Raw genomic sequence first — 17,827 nt, forward strand, 5'->3', positions numbered from 1 at the left:
GGTGTGACACCACAACGCACCCCTCACACGGTCATCTTTTAAGGAGTGACGATCGCGCCTGGCCGCGCATGTAATTACGCTTATGGGATTTACAAACTAGGTGGGGAGAATACTTTGCGAGTTCGAGGGGGGTGTTCGTTGGGGGTTTTCTAATTAGAGATCGGGCGGCGGTGACTCGAGACTCGAATAAAACACAACCGCCCCGGGCTGAAACGAAAAAAAGAGGTTTACCCCCGCCGGGGACTGTCTTTTTAACTCTTGGTGACCTAATTCGGTCGTCAGGCAATTCGAATCGGATTCGACGATTCTCTTGAATTTTCGGTACATTTTGTTATGATTGTAACCACCACGAACGATGTTTAATTTATTTGTTTTCATATTACGACCAGTAATCATTTCGACAACTGTCCGCGATCATCCAGTCTAACATAAAATCCCAAATCCCGCTATCATCACGGCAATTCAAGCTCGGGTAAAAAAATCGAAGCTCAATCCGCCCCACGACCCCACGGAGATTCGTTCCTCTCTACGCCTGGTAATCGATTTTTATTTTGTGTAGTGAGATATAACGTCAACTACAGAGGAAACAAATAGATCAAATACGAGTAAATTAACAAAGAAATAATACTATTAATTTATAAGTAATACATCACTTAAAACAACTAAATAGAAGCAATTTATATTTTCATAACACACGGAATTGCAAAAAACGGGTCAAACAAATAGCAGCACAGCCAAAGACACTATGCGACAAAGATTTGGACCCAGAATAAACATAAGGAAAAAAATGTTGTATTAACAAATTATATCGAAATAAGAAATGAATATTATGACTTAAATTTATTAATTTGTAATTAATGTATCGATTCAAAAAGTTTAGATAGAAAAAAAGAACTTATATGTAAAAGAACTAACTCTAACTAACTAGAAAAAAAACTGTAAAAGTTCGCTTCTTCAATTAGTCATGTTATACGCCTATGCTTACAGTCTCCCGCCCTCTGCTACACGAATGGTTAGTATTGTGTCCCATTTAAGTTTGAACATTTACAACTATGAAGGCTCGATAATCAGCTCACGGCATATAGGTGTAAGCAGGGGTCAAGTGCTATTTTTCCTCCTGGTCTCTCGCTGTCATGCCTCTGCGTCCCCCAGGGGGGGAGCGCCCCCCACTTTGAGAACCACTGGCTTAAGCTAACCATATTTGCTGTAGGGTACAGAGTATCAATCTTCTCATCAAACTATTTAATTATTGGGAAGTTCCTCAGACTGTGTAGACATGGTAGTGATTAACTATGTATATATGAGCTTTTACACTGGAAGCTTCATCCTATAAGCCTGGGGCTGAAAATTGAATAGAAAAGCACATTCATGCAAATCATAAAGAGGAAAAAATTATTTGGGTTTCTCAGAAATAAGGGTAAAGATGTATATTTGCATATCCTACAGTAATTCACTAAGACACTGTTGGTCCTTTCCTATTTTTTTTTCTCAGAAAATATTTTTCCTGTAAGGGCAAAGAAAGAAGCTTGCCAGCAGAAACTTGCGTTTTAATTGAAGAAGACTTAAAGAATATATGAGTTAACGCTCTCGGCCTGTAAGTAATTAAGCTTGGCACGCCAGCAAAGATGAGCATTCAAGTATGGATAAAAGGGACTCTTGACCATAAATAATCCTCTCTCATTTTCCCTTGTCTAGTCTTAGAAAAAAAATTTCATAATATATGCTGTGCATTGTAGGCTATTGTAAGCGTCTTTTCTACTCTACATATTACATCATCAGAAGTTCATCTGAGGGATCATATTAACATATCATTTGTAAGTCAAAGGCTTCATTAAGTAGTAAAAGTTTTTTTTAGTGGATATTAAACAATTAAGTCAACCTCTAATGGAAACAAAATGATTAGGCCAATACTTTTCTGAGAAATGAACAGATGCTGTAAGTAGGATGATTTAACTTTGGTCAGATGACCGACGCATATTGAACAAAAGCTTGCCACTCTTCATTATTGTGGAAATTTCATTCTCCGTCATTTCCGTCAAGTTTTGTTTCCATTCATCACATAATAACGTACTTCATTTATTTCCATAAAGCAATCATTCAGTATTTTTTTCCATAATGCAGTATGTGGTTTTATGTTTGTTATATTCGTCTCTCATAATTGCCAAATAAGGAAGTACTCTCCAGAGGAAATAAGTGTACAGTTCCTTTTTATTATAAATCAGATATGAAAGTCTGTGGTTCAGTCCTGATATGGATATGATGACAATCATTTTCATTGGTTGTGTTGCTGAAGTAGGATCCATGTTTTCTAATAAACTGCTAACATTGTTTATGGTCCAGTAGCCTCCTCTGATTTCTAAGTTTTATTTCTAAGTTAGCCCCCTGGGGACTTTCCGGGCTGTCAAAGAGCAGCAGACAGTTTCACAGCGCTACAAGCTGAGTCCTATCAAAGTAATGAACAAGAGGCCAGACTTTTAACCCCTCATAAAGTCAGTACGCCAGGGAGTATTCACTCTAATGAGAGGAAGCCGTTAAATCTGCCGGGTCATGTTGCTGACTTCAGCATCAGCTTGGAGTGTGATGAAAGCTTCAACATGGCCTCAGACTGTGTTGATTAGCACTAGCAATGCCAGTAAGAACATCAAGTAATGAGATTGTAGACAGGAGCCAGAAGCCATTTTAACAGTTTTGACAGTGAGAGATTAAAATAACCAAAATGGATAAAGGCAGCAGATGCATGAGACCTTGGTCATAATTAAAAAAGTCCAAGAAGAAAGAAGCTCTTCCACTGATCAATATTTCTCACTAAGCTCCGTAATTTGTAAAGTTATTCAGTTTGACACTTGGCAAACACAGTGAGGGTGGATGGGCTTTCCTCAACAGGAATGAAACCTCAACATGTGTCGCAGAGCAACCCTGTCTTACCTTTCCAAAGTCCCTGACGTCAAAAAGGTCAAAGGCCTCGAACAGCTCGCTTTTCTTCATCCCGAATATGTCACTGCATGCTGCCAGGAAAGTCCTGATGTTCTTCAGGCACAGGAACTGTATTGGGAAGACAGAAAGGGTTCATCTGTGAGCGACGTGTGTTTTTTTGAAAGGGTTCAGGTACTTCTGTTTTTCTGTTCTGCATGTTAACTTTCATTCTGGTTGCCTGCTAGTGAGGACCTACGCAGGTCCTCACTAGCATCACCTGCGTCACACTTGAGGACCACAGCTATAAAACATAGATGGATCTGTGTTTAAAGGCGCCATGAGAGCATGTTGTTTCATTACATTGATGTATTTCCTGTTCAAATAAGACAGTGGAGTGGTGTGTACTAAAAAAAGAGATAACTTGAGACAGTAAAGGGAGAGAAAGGCAGAAATCTTATTAATTCCTACTGGTAAAGCAGATTTGTCTTTCTTTCTTTCCTTATATTTTCAGTATACAGTGTTAAATATAAAATATATTTATTTTTGAAATACAAAAGGGAAGAAAATAATTGTAGATATAAAAGCTTTCATAATAACTTGAGTTGTCTGTTAGGGTAAAATATGAATCTAAATGTATCTTGACGTTATGACACTTCCATTTGAGTCATGGTCTCATTTCCATAGAGTGTAAGAAGCTTGTTGCTGACAATAAAAGGGCAGGAAGCTCTTCCTCAGATAATTGTGTATTCTCCCTGAGCTTAATTGCAGCTATGGGTGAACCTTGACCCATGAAGATTAAATCAAATAATCAATAAGTCACTCCTCTAATAAACAAGGTCATTTTCTGACTGTATTTTTCTGCCTTGTCTGCAATCTACATCTTCTGCTAATGATGTTAAGGGGGCTTCATCCAGAAACAATTTATCCAAATTATGCTGCAGTTATCTCTGAGGGTTGCCTAACAACACCAATGCAACTGAGAAAACTGGGGGTAGAATCACAGGATTAAATATGGTTTTCTGAGGTGTTACGCCGTCTTTATGTAGTGTGGTAGGAAGAAAGTTCATTGGAGGGAAAGGTGGCAACATAAGGTGGTTAGCTAACGGGTAATATCTCTGACTTACGCCCATTAGCCTTCCTGTAGTTGTTACAGGATGGAACAAAAATCGTACTGGTGAAAGACATGTTTTATAGTTCTTCATTGTTAAGCACTGTTGTACAATTCCATGTTAGAGAGATTAGATGATGCAATGTTTCAAATGTTACCCAAATATTTAGAGTAGGTATAGTTCAGCTTTCATTACACATTATAAATGTGGCTTCATGCAAAGTCATGCTTGCATGATGACAATGCTTTTGGTCAATATTGACAGTGAAGGGTACAGAGACAAGAGCATATCAAAGCCAACGCAAAGGCACCCAATGCAAAACCAACTGTGTGGTTGTGGCTTTTTGCATTTGAGCAGTGAGGCATTAGTGCAGCACCAGTAAAGGGCGTGGCATCTGAACTGAACAACGACAAGTAAAAACACTGGATCGCTGTACATACAAAGGGGGACTCCAACAGTGCCAGAAAAAGAATTGAAGCATCAAAGTTATGGTGAAATGTGCAGGGAAGTTTAAATATTATCTGCAACGTGAATACAATTTTCAATTCAATGGTTCATAAGGCAGCATTTTTCAGTTATTTATTTCTCATTATGTCTATAGATTAAAGGGGCCCTGTATATGTTTCATATTTGTATTTAGTGTCTCTACTGTGACATGTTTCAATGTTTTAATGTTCAAACAGGTATTTATCTTCCTCATACTGCCTGTGCTGTAGCACCTCTTTCACCCTCTGTCTGAAACCAGAGCCCAGACTGCTCTGATTGGTTAGCTGGCCGGTCAACCGCTTAGAGATGTCCCGCCCCTTAACCTATCACGTACAATGTGTTGGAGCGCTAGTGTGTGGGAAAGAAAGTGCGTCTGGAGGGAACTTTGGGATTGTAGCCTTTGCTGACCATTTACATGCACAAAAACACACTACAGGAAAGGGAAAACCCCAAAAGAGCTTAATATGGCCTCTTTTAAATTACATGAATTTACTGCATCTACAGTACATCTTTTACTGTCCAACCCCATTTTAATTTTTCCAGAGATATGTTTCCATATCACAAGGCTTCAACATCATCATTTCCTTCTTCTTTTTTTTCCTCTTGGGTAACAAGTTTACAGGAAATGGATTTCATTAGCCCTTTCCTGTTTCTTAAAAAGAGCATAACCCTTTGCCATACTGTTAATCTGTGGCGTCCAAACGCCTGACTGTAATCATGTCTGACAACCTAAACTTAACAAGCTTTAATAATTCAGTCAGTGTCATCCTGAAAAACAAACGGTTCTGGAGAAGGAGCCGTCGGACATATTCTGTTATTCATAACACACCTTCGCCCTCGTGGTGCAAAGCAAAATCAGATTTGTCAGTCCAGCGCATGTCCCTGCATCAAATATGAAATGCTTCTCCACTCCGATTGAATTATGCTTTACAGATGGATTCACAAAAGAGGGAAAAGCCCCCAACCAGTGAGCTCCAGATAAGAGGCAGCGTGGAGCAACGAGCAAGTAGAGAGTGGATAATATTGAATGTTTACACTTGTACACATCACTTTCTTTGATCAGACAAGCATATCTTGTCTGCCTGGAGTCTCTGGAGATTCCCAGAGAACCTCAGCATATTATCTGAGGGAAGCAGCTCCACAGAGCGCATATGAGAGGCAGTGTCTCTGCTACACTGAGCTGAAGACAGTACAAGGGGGATTGTATTAACAAGAGTGTAGCTGCATGAGGCAACCAGTGACTGTTCAGCTTTTCTTCTGCACTAGTTACTCTCTGGGGCTCAAGAAGTCAATGGCCTCATGTGTTTGGGCGTGTGTCAGTGTGTGTTTGTTTGCACATCTGTATCGGCTTGCACACCTAAACAAATACTTATGTGTAGGTGTTTTTGCTATTCTATTCATGCTCATTTGTGAATTATTCAAGAATTAATTAGAATTTTGCCTTGGAATTATATTATTATTATCACTGATACACAGAATTATTTGGCCTATGGTGTACGCTGGGGTGTAACAAACAAACATTATAGTACAAAAGAAAACGATAGAATAATGACAAGAAAATGAAGAAACGGCTTTCCAATTAAGTCGTTTTAGCAGTCACAAGCCCCCATCCCACTACTAAATATAAGAAATATAATTAAACAAATGCAGGTGGTCCTTTTTGACATGCTTCTTTACGTTATGTGTGAAATTGTACTAAATCCGAGGCAAATATAACCAACAGTGTTACCTATTTCTGCATTTCAATGGTACCTACTAATAACTGCACCGTAAAGAAAAAGGAATTAAGGATGGATTATGATGTAACATCTCAGCAGGAAGCTCCAAACACACGTCTAGGATGAACATGAATAGCATAAACACGACTGACGTAGGCAGGGCTTAAAATCCCACAAATTGTATCTTGAAGACCAACCATCTGGAATATTAGGCCCAAAATATTCCTGTAAGACGAGCCCTCTCGCTGCTGTGCACTGATATAAACCAGGTCGTGCTCTGTATCCACAATCAGTATCCAGTTTCTGCTTATGTATTCCTTGATACAAGTCAAAGCTCCATAGCAACAAGCTGGAGCCTTTTTATGGCCCCCGTGTGTATTGTGGAGCTTAATGAAATCCTGCTCTTGTTCTCTCATAGATCTAAGCAATGAAACGCAGCCAGAGATTGGCCATCTCGATGCTTAAACCTTGTTGAGCGTCAATTAATGGCAATCAAATGGATGATGCGCCTGTCTAATTTGGTAGTTAAAAGCTCTTCTATCCGTCTGAGTCTCCTATAGTTTTACTGACAGCAGAGTGGGAAACCAAAGAGAGAATTTCAAGCAATGTAATCAGAAAAAAAGTCACTACGATATCTGTCAGTTTTAAACCCCTGAGATTTTGTGTCCAAAGTGACTGACACAATGTAAATCCGTTTTATCAAGATGCTTTAAAGCGTAACCAGCGGGTGACATATTAAAATCCAAGCCTTCAGGTCACATCCATGTCACGTTGGAGCTTCTCTCAGCTGTGTAACCAGGAAATGAGCGTAGGTCTGCTGGCGCTGACGACAGTGCTGCTGCTCTCTCAGACGGAGGTGGGGGTCATCCCAGCAGACAGCCATCAGCTTACTTATCTTAATGGAATATTGTCAGAATTACAGTGGTCAGCAGCTTTTCATTCCAGCAAGTGTGCTCAATGACTTTATAGTGTGTCCTCTCTGGTGTAAGGTGTGCTGAACCGTGAAATGAGCTGCTTGTTTGGTTGGAATAAAGACTTGGTTCACAACTTCACATGACTGAAGAACACTGACGTAGCATGCATATGTTCTTTCCACTCACTTTTTCCAGTCATTTTCGTGACTCTGAATATCCCCGTCTAGTTGGTGACAGCGTCTTTATCTCTCCTTTATCTTCTCCCATTTCCTGTTAGGACTATTCTGTTTTTTCAGGAGTTTGGCTCATTCGTTACCTCACTCTTTAGGTGATGAGAAGATTGGTGTAAAAGTCATCTGTATTTCTAGGATATAGCTCTACGCCGCCCTTCTAATCCTTCCATTCAGTATTTTAAGTAATTGTGGGCTAAAAGCATTATTTTATAGTTTGAAGTAAATGGAAACATGTGGACCTAAACATGTTAATATGAAGTTTAGATGATTCTTGATAAACTGATTAATTATAGATCTTTTAGAGGTGCTTGTAGGGGAATTCTGTTATCTTTATAAAGAGACAGGTTCGCTTTTTTCCCCTTGTTTCCCGCTCTTTTGCTAAGCTACGCTAAATGGCTACTGATAGTCGTCTTTTCAAAGGAAATAAATATGTTGTATAATTTGTTCACATATTAACTGTTTGCCACAAGGTTCATAAGCATATGTCCCATTGTAATTACAATTTAACCACACATACAATGCAAGTGTTTAAATGAACATATTGTAATAATTACCCTGCAGGTGCACCGAAATGTCAGTCATTTCCCTTCTTTATATTCTCAAAGTCATCTGACAAATATTAACATTTATAAAGGTTACCCAAATTGCTGAATCGACTACAATTAAATAGAACAGTCACAAAAAATACTGAAGATGACAGAAAACTGGCGTCCTGATGATCCGACCTTGTTGCTTTCCGAAAAGCTTTCATTTATCTCGTCTACACTACAGAATTAGCCTTTTCACTCTTCACAAAGGCACGCAGGTCCCAATGCTTACTCAGATTCTTTCAAGTAATGACAAAAAGGCAATAAGGGAAAAACCATCCCCCCCCCCCTTTACTCCACCTCTGTACATCCCCCACAACACATTGAGTGTCTCAGAGGCCATTTTCTATTAAATCCTGGTTTTAACCCCGATGACCCCGACGTATACACAAAGCCTACTTCACCCCCCCCACCCGATAAGGGAATTGAATTAGTGTTACGGTGTGAGATATGAACCCTCTTCGCTATAGAAACCCAGTTCAAGTACTTTGAGCTCAGCTTTGTGTGATTGGCTAGAATAAGACGTTTAAAAAGACGTGCAGATTGGAGAGTTGAATGTAATTTAAATGTTCGACGCACTAAATAAAATGAACACACTAAATGCACAAACACTGAGGCGTGAATGGTGAGCAGACAGCATCCCTCCCACTCTTCCTTCTCATTGCTCTGATTTATACCTCTTAGAAGATTGGGTTAAAAAAGTGTGAATAATGCTCTGCTGCGCTACTCGACAGAGCCTGGTCAACTGCTTTCTGACCCGAGTGTGTGTGCATGTGTGTGTCCATTCAGGTTTGGTATTTGACCGCTATAGCAAATACAGTATCAAGGTTGATATTTTTGGATTTAACTCAAACGTTTGCACTGATAAACTGCAAATTGGTCATTTTTTGGCCCAAAAAAGTATTCCATGTTTCCACGTTTTTCTGGCAAGCCTCCAAGGAAACTGTGTGCCATGGAATTGTATACAGTAATAACGACATTATATAGACTTGTACATGCTTTTCCTTATCCACTGTGTGCTCTGTCATACATATGGAGCCGCTACTGTTGCTATTGCAATGATTCTTACTCTTTGCCTCTCTGTCTCCATTGCACGCACATGTAAGGATATTCCTATTTCCAATAGACAACAGTCATCCATCACAGCCGCCCTGAGTCTCTTAAAGCAGGGCGCCTTATACTCACAATGAGTGTCCCTGCTGGAAAAAGACACAGGGTCAATAATGTGAAGCAGGCGTCTTCCACGCACTGTGCACACAATAGGTTTAATACACGTTCCATTGATGTGTATTAGGCAGAATCTATAGGGTGAGTCCTACTATGTATCATCTTTCTGTAGGGTTTGATACAGTCCTCTCCACTTCGCTTGGCTTCAGGTTTCCACTACAGTGAACCTGACAGTAAAAGGTTGCAGATACACTGCTTCTGGCTATGACCATTGTTATATGTTGGTATCATCTGGATCTAAATCTACAATTCCTTCCTGCTCACTGTCTTCCAGATAGCTTCATGACATTTCCATCAAGCCGGAAAGGGGGCAAATTATCCATTTGCCGGCCATTATCATTTGTTATAATGTTCCCATTTGAATTTTCATAATTATACTGGTCTTTCTGATTCGTCTAAGACCCTTAAAATGTCACTTATGATGATGATTGTTTGCCAGTAAAGACAACAGACAGTATTGACTTTCTCCAAGCTTTCAGAGCACTCAACAGTGATTAACTGAACCGTCCACGGCAGAATTGACTAACAGGATAAACATTGATTGCAGGTAGATTTCCCACCACTGAATATCTCCTAATAAAATCAGCATGTGCGTTATCTATACTTTAATGTGCACTAGCCCGTACCCTTTACCGGTTGGCTTTGGTGCAGCCTTGTTACCTTGGTGACGGAATGAAAGGTCAGTTCACTCCTTGCACGTGCACAAGAGAGGTGCAACATGTTCCTTTCTTTGGAGATATCCGAATCCACGTCACTGTGCATAAAGCAGCACATGAATATTGATGTCATTACGGTGACACGGCGGGACAAACCACTTCATTACGCCGCAATGGAATTCTAAATGGGACGCTGCAGCCGTGCATTGCTACAATGTGGCATGCATGGTTGCAGTAATGTGCTGTTTACACACTGTCAGGTGCAATCCCTACTTCAGAATGAATCAACGAGGGCAGCCGAGCCACTGTAACTCAGAAGAAGTGATCAAGGGACTCCTGCACTGTGTCCAAACGCATACTGCATACTAAAACATGCAATTTGAAGCATGTGCAATATCAGTATGCAAATATAGGTTAAATGTATTAGTATGCATGCAATATAGATCAGCATGTTAAGTATGAAGTATGGCCGCTGAAATCTGACCAATAACTCTTCTTATGCCTGCTTGTTCCCATAGAAACAACCCAGAAAGGGACATTTTCTACACGAGATAATAGGTAGCAGAGGAAGCGGAACAGATTTAGTGTCCAATTTATATTTTATAATATATCATTTCTGAGGCAGAAAATAGCTATCACTGAAAGTTATTCTTCATGAACACATACAGACTTTGTGACATTGAGTAAAGCAGCTGAACAGTGAAATGCACTTAAAATGTCAGGTCCTGCATTTGAAGTGCTGAAGTTAGATTTCAGTTATCATTAGTTTGACTGAGCAAAATGAACAAATCATAGGAAAGCAATGGTTTATATTTACTATGACTCTAATCTGAGACAGAATCACACGTGGGTGGCCAGTGAGGGCTATTATCTATCTTCTCTGTTTGATTCTGTCACTAACTCTGCTTCTGTGAACACCACAGTCTGTGATTCTGAAAAACGTGTTTTGGAAAACCCTTAGTTTTACTCCTTTTACTGTTGATGTTGTTCGTGAAGCTTTAACCAAGTTAGATCCTAAGAAACCGGCTGGCCCGGATAATGTAGAACCTTTCTTTTTAAAGATAGCTGCAGATTTTATTGCTCCACCTCTCACTACTCTTTTTAACCTCTCCCTCAGCTCAAACACAATTCCAAAAGTATGGAAGTCAGCTTATGTCTTTATTAAATAATTATAGGCCCATCTCTAAATTGTCAGTTCTGGCTAAGGTTCTTGAATGCCTAGTGAGTGAACAGGTAAAGGAGTTTTTATGTATAAATGACATCCTATGTAAACATCAGTCAGGTTTCAGAAAGCAACATAGCACCATAACTGCGACAATGAAAGTGGTGAATGACATTACGAATATTTTAGATAATAAGCAGAGTTGTGCAGCTCTGTTTATTGATCTTTCCAAAGCGTTTGATACCGTCGATCATCGCATCTTAAAGCAGAGGCTACTCAGTATTGGCATATCCAGCCATGCAGTGGGGTGGTTTGTGAACTACCTCTCTGAAAGGTCCCAATGTGTTCATTTTGATGGGCTGTCTTCTGAGTGGTTAAACATTACTAATGGTGTTCCTCAAGGTTCTGTTTTAGGTCCACTTTTATTTTCCATCTACATCAATAGTTTAGGTGAAAATGTCGATGGAGCAACCTTACATTTTTATGCGGACGATACCGTGATGTACTGTACAGATCCCTCCATTAAGGAGGCTGGTGTTGAATTGCAAGCAGTTTTTAACGTTATTCAGACTCAGCTCTCTGAACTAAAGCTTCTTTTAAATGTTGATAACACCAAGGTAATGCTCTTTTCAAAAGCTAAAAGACCAGAGCCTGTTTTAGATATTGTAACTACGCAAGGAATAAAACTTGAAGTGGTTACCTGTTACAAATACCTTGGTATCTGGCTTGATGATTGTCTCACTTAACTTCATGTCAATAACCTGCTTAAAGAACTGAGGGTTAGGCTAGGTTTCTTCTACAGGAACAAGTCCTGTTTCTCGCTTGAGGCCAGGAAAAGGCTAGTCACTGTGACCTTTTTACCTGTGATATGCTGTGATGCTATGGTGATTTGATTTATATGAATGCACCTGCCAATTGCCTGGTCAAGTTAGATGCTGCGTATCACAGCGCACTGAGATTTGTGACAAACTGTAAAGCATTAACCCATCACTGTACCCTGTAAGCAAGGGTTGGTTTGCCTTCGCTAACTGTACGGAGGCTCAGTCACTGGTACATTTTTATATACAAAGCCATGTTAGGGAAACTTCCATCCTACATCTGCTCCCTGATCTCACGGCGAATTGTAAGTGGCTACTGCCTGAGATCGCATGCTGTAGTTTTATTAAATGTGCCAACTGCTAGGACTGTCTTAGGGAAGATAGCTTTTAGATGCGCAGCTCCACTGTCTTGGAATAGTCTGCAATTAAATGGAAACTGAGCAATCTGGTGCCACTAAATGTTTTTAAAGCTCGGTTGGATGCTACTCAATCGGAAGCTGTTGGTACCTGCTCATCTGGATAGTTATTGTAAATTGTAATCCCTGTAATGATGCTCTATGATGTCCTTTTTGTTGTTCTGTTTTAATGTTTCATGTGGAACCTACTTGAGCAGGTCTCCCTTGAAAAAGAGATCAATGATCTCAATGGGATACACCTGGGTAAATAAAGGTTAGAAATTAAATGAAAATCTAGTTATATGGTTGTGAAAAACCTTTTTAAAGTTTTATAACGAAAACACACAGTGCATTTTATCTGAGAGTGTGACTATGCATTAGAGAGAAATCAGAGTGTGTAATTAGCCTGTTTACACACACTCACACACAGAGATGCATTAAGTATTAACAACCTCTTTTAACGCTTCACATGGTTACACTTCACTTATCTATGACCTTATTCTGCTTTATTATGTAACTATGGGATTCCCACAATAGTCTTTAAGTCTCTTTGATTACACTTAAGTACCTAATCTAACCTTGCCATATATTGTACACAGTAATATATTTACCTGCTAACATTTGGAACATCACGTCTATATTTTAATCAAAATCTGCCTGTATGACTTGCAGAGGTCTTATTCTGCACTAACAAAAGGGAAATCAAGACATTCTCTCTCTGTCTTTCTCATTCTCCCACGCTATCTCTATCGAACCCTTGTCTTAGCGAGTGAAGAGCGAGCTTTGGAGCCTTTGAAGCATGCCGTATGGAGTGCTTGTGCGTAAAGCTGGATTTTTTTTTTTTTATTGTTTGACATCACAGGATTTTTGTCTTGGCCTGAAAAAATATACATGTGCACCATGTGGAAAGTGGAAAATAGTACTATATGTGCACTCTCCAAGAGTCAAAATCAGATCAGTTCGCCAACTGGTCAACACACCTGCTGCCCCTATCAAAATAAAAGCACAAAAGGCTATTTTGTTATTAATTAAGCAGGCTTCTTTGCACATGATTTTCTTAAATGTACTTAAAAAAACATCCTTACATCCATTACATGTATTATGAGCTACTGTATTCTGCATCCTATAATTAAAATAGCATGCAATCTATTCACAAAGGTGTTGATTGAGACATCATCGCATCTGTGTTAAATCTATGAAGCCTTGTCTCTCTTGTATCTCGGTGCATTGATGCACTTCGTTGCTCTTTGAAACACTTTGTACTTCTCGGAGCTCGTTAAAATTAGACCCGGATCTTACTCAGACTCTTTCTCTCACTTTCACTTTCCCAAAATGAAGTGAAGTCTTTGAAGACGGTGCTATGAAGAGCAAAGTGTGTTCTTTCTTTTTTTTGCTATGTAAAGAGCGCGGCAGCTTTTCTCTTTATTGTCTCTGACATCTCATTGCTTTGGTCTGAGCTTGATCGAGGGCATGTTTGGTTTCACTTCCTTCCTCTATTCCATTTCCTGATTTCTTGTGCATGTTGAGGCTCACGGCTGATGTGTGTGAGAGGCTTTCAGCTGCCAGGTTTTGTTCTCACTGAATCTGCAGCTTATAATTCTGTGTCATAAAGAACAAGGCAACAGTAGGTTTAACAAGTTAGGGCTTTCAGGGCACGTTTCAAGATTAACATCTCAATGAAATGATAAGAGAATGAATGAATGATAACTGATTAAGCAGTTGTTTGTGTCTTTGAACTGAGTGTATCATTAGCTGTCTTGTTCTCTGCTTCTCTGCTAGCCTGCTACAGTAGCTAGTTTGTTTGTTGCACACTCCTTTGCTAGCTGCATTACACCCACTCAAGGAGTTTCATATCCTTGCTCCCATGTAATACAAGCTGTATATGGAATATATTTGCTGTCTTCTCAGTAAAAACAGAGATTCAGCAGAACTTCAAGCCAAATGCTTCAAGAAACAGATGGATGGAAAGACTGCATGCTGCATGTTTGACCACATGGTCGGTTCGTTGCGCCACGATTAGCAATCCATGGTTCCTCTTAACGTTAAACCGCTCGTTTTCACTGGTTTAGACAAAAAACAACTACTGATTATGTGGTGATTTTGGGGTTTTCTCTGGTAGGAGATCATGAATGCAGCAGTTGCCCTGGTCCCGCCGCGTCTAGACTATGTAATTGGTTCATTACAGTCCTCTAAAATATGATCAAAGAGGGTGAATATTTAGTTTAACACTGACATTGAACCCTTAACTAGACCTTTGTGCATGACAACATTTGCTTTACTGTTTAAAATTAAGAGCTCATAGTTTGAATACAGAACCAGTGCTTCATTCCTCATCTTTTACTACAAGAGCTCACAGACAATTTAAGCAGTAAATAGTCTGATTTCATCCTCGTTTCACTTTTTTTCCTGCCTACATAATTTGCTGGCTCTCTGTTGCCCTTATATAAGCCCATGTCTAAACAGATATAACTTACTTTATATCACATACAAATCTCCCTAACAAAATGAATGTTGCAGAATGGGAAGCATGCCAACATCACACATGTGAATTCTCCAGAGCTTCTGATGCTTTGTGCTTTAATTACCCAGCAGTGGGCTAGCCCTTCAGGGCCCTTTATGTCCTCTGAGATGCGTCTATGGAGGCCAGGCAGACTCTTTGTAGCTCTGTCCCTTCACTGTCTTTGTCTTTCCATCGCATGGGTCCCATGGGTGAGTCCACAGTGGCATCCCGTGTATTATTATTGGCCAATGATAAAGTAGCTGCCACGGCCCTCATGAATTATGCAGGTGAAAGGGAAGCAACTCCGCCCTCAGTTATGTAAATGTAACTTGGAGGAGACAGAGGGAGGAAAGTTGCTGGGTGGGTGTGTATGCCCATTTCTTTGTTGAACAGTGCTCATAGAGGGAGTTGGTTTCCACAATCACATGGTTTGTGTGTGTGTGAAAGGGGAAGTGACCGAGTCATGCTCTAGTGACATACATATGAAGTAGTAAAGTTCTAAAAAAAAAGATTTAATGTTATAAAGTTTATCAATGTACACTTTGCCACTATTGATCGTAACAGTAAATTCTGGTAGGTTTTTACAGATCAAATGTGTTTTTTTGATACAATAAACAGCAGACATGAGAAGTTATAACCACAATGGTTGATGTAGGGAACGATAGTAGGCTATCACCACTTAAAAACCTCACACTGACCTTAGCACTTAAAGAAGTGCTGCCACAAACGTGAACTTGCATGCACTTTGTAAATGTATTTGACTGTGCTTGAGCCTACTACTGATGCTAATTTACCCCTGAATAGCTTCATCACTGCCCTGTGTGAGTAAGCCATTCAGCCATGCATAAAACAAACTCTGCCTATAAATAACCCAGACTGTGCCAGGCCAGTACAGGCATTGAGCGTTAGAATGGGTAACAACCGCTCAAAGCATGGCAGCTCTGTGTGTTATTATGTCATGATTGACAGCAAACACTGGCCTATTGATGTCTCATAATCAGTAATTGCATTGGTGCTAGCGCAACTTCTAAGAGTAAATTGACCAATCCGCTTCTCCGCTTACAGTCCCAATCTAGTTTTCTCTGAATCTTCGAGTAACAGATCCTCTGACAGTTGATTTCCATTGCCATTGATGACATTAAAGTCCTCTATGCGTTTTTAAATTGTCTCCTTGACCCTGGTGCTCAGGTTGAATGGATACCCAATAAGATTGTGCATATCCTGGACCTATACCATCTCACTGTAACAGTGAGTGTATGTGTTTGTTCAAGGAAAAAGGCCTAATCCCCCTTTCCCCATTGGTTGTGCAGCATATCCATTTATATGATAGTATGATATTCAAACTTTTATCATCTGTTTTGCATCAGATGAGAGCATTAGGGCATCCATCACATCATAATACACTATGTGTGTGTGTGTGTGTGTGTGTGTGTGTGTGTGTGTGTGTGTGTGTGTGTGTGTGTTATAGTTAGTCTATCTTTGCAGGTCTGCTGGCTCAGTAGGTGAGTGTCTATCTCACTGTTGACACCGAGCCAGACACCCAGACTCACTGTTATGAAGGAGAATATTAATCTGGCAAAGGCTCAGGCTGTCCTGTTATGGAAGCAGATGGTACCTGACAAACAGGAGCCATGTAGACACAGATAACCCTCTTTCTTTCCGCAGTATCTATCCATCCATCTATTTATCTATCTATATCTATTTATCTATCATTTCGGGGATTTATAGCAGTAGTAGAGGGATGTGTTTGTGGTAAACTAAGAGTTAATTGAATAAGCTATTTTTGTAATATTGCTACAAATGAATACACAATCAAACAACCAGTCATGAGATTATAATTGCCTTTGTTCCGTCATGTTGTCAGGCAAGTCAAACAAATAGCCTATTTGCATGAATTCTCAATAATAATATAATAGAAAGTATTTCATTAAAAAAACCTGGATATAAATTAATGTTAATCCTATAAAATGAATACACTTCTTTGTGATAGCCCACAACAAAGCCTCATCACCACCTAACCTCTATTGCCTGTGTCTCTACATCACCTATAGAGGGCAGATTGAGGGGCTCTGTGCACATAACGGTTCAGTGTTGACCAACATTGTCCAACAGTTACTATAAGTTACTCAATTTACAGGATGAAGTCAAATGTTTAAAGAAAGTCAGTTTTTCGTCAGTTTCGCTCAAATTATGATTTATTTATAGCGCTAAAATGACCAAATAGATGTCAACCAAATCTCGTTCAGTTATTTGGCAATTTTGTGTTTTCTGCTTAATGTCAAATGTACTTAAGTCAATAAGCATCAGTTATGAGCTATCCAAAGAGGGATGGATCCATGTATTCCTTCGGCATATATTCCACACTCTAATGGTCTTTAGTGATGATAATTCTAACTCGTATAATTTGTTGAGTTGAGTACTTATTTGCAGCGTTTCCCGCTACCAAAATATGCAGTGGGGGCGTTAGCGAACGTAGTAACCAAGATTTAAAAAGTTGAAATCTTATTGAAAACATGTCCTAATATGAGGATTAAATTAAGCCGAATTTGAAATATAGCTATTCTCATTTAGAATCTGCTTCAATCATGTTCATTGGGGTATTTTTATGTATGCCGAGATGCAAGGAAACTTAAAACAAGCATCATTCTGGTTATATCTGGTTGCGCTCCCTCAACGGGGCTTAGCCGTAGTTTGGATACGGGGACAGATGAGGGTTGTCTGCAGTCGTTTCTTACCTGTGACATTTGCGGTCGGAGGTTGATTTCCTTTAGGTTGATGGACTGGGGTCTCAGGTTGTTGAGCAGATGGCACAGGAGGACTCCATCCCGGAGAGTCTGAGCCAAGTCAAATACCTGAGCAGACTCCCATGTAACCCGGTGGTTAGCTGCAAGCACCTTGCAGTTTATTAACCACAGCGCGCATTGCCTCCAATACTCCATCATTATTGTGACTTCTGTGGGACGAGCTTTAAGAGAATAAGATGTTTTTAGCAAGTGAAACTGCTCACGGCTCAGTAGTGTGTCTTAAATCGTATCCATGCTATATCCGCCAACTGTAAAAGCCGATGAAAACGGAACTGGAGCACAGCTGGTGGAGGATGAGTCCGGTG

At 39.8% G+C, this 17,827-nt stretch overlaps 1 protein-coding gene across 1 annotated transcript in view; it reads right to left on the reverse strand.

Moving 5' to 3' along the window:
• vav3 (vav guanine nucleotide exchange factor 3) overlaps positions 1–17,827 on the reverse strand; it is an 83,674-nt gene extending 65,847 nt beyond the window's left edge. The window contains exons 1-2 of the mRNA XM_010783164.1: positions 17,454–17,827; positions 2,926–3,042 (exon numbers count right to left, since the gene is read on the reverse strand). Coding sequence (XP_010781466.1) covers positions 2,926–3,042; positions 17,454–17,660 — 324 coding nt within the window. The 5' untranslated portion in view covers positions 17,661–17,827. The remainder of the gene's footprint in view (positions 1–2,925; positions 3,043–17,453) is intronic.

This window comes from Notothenia coriiceps, unplaced genomic scaffold (genome assembly GCF_000735185.1).
Source record: "Notothenia coriiceps isolate Sejong01 unplaced genomic scaffold, NC01 NC01_scaffold00024822, whole genome shotgun sequence".
Lineage (NCBI taxonomy): Eukaryota > Metazoa > Chordata > Actinopteri > Perciformes > Nototheniidae > Notothenia > Notothenia coriiceps.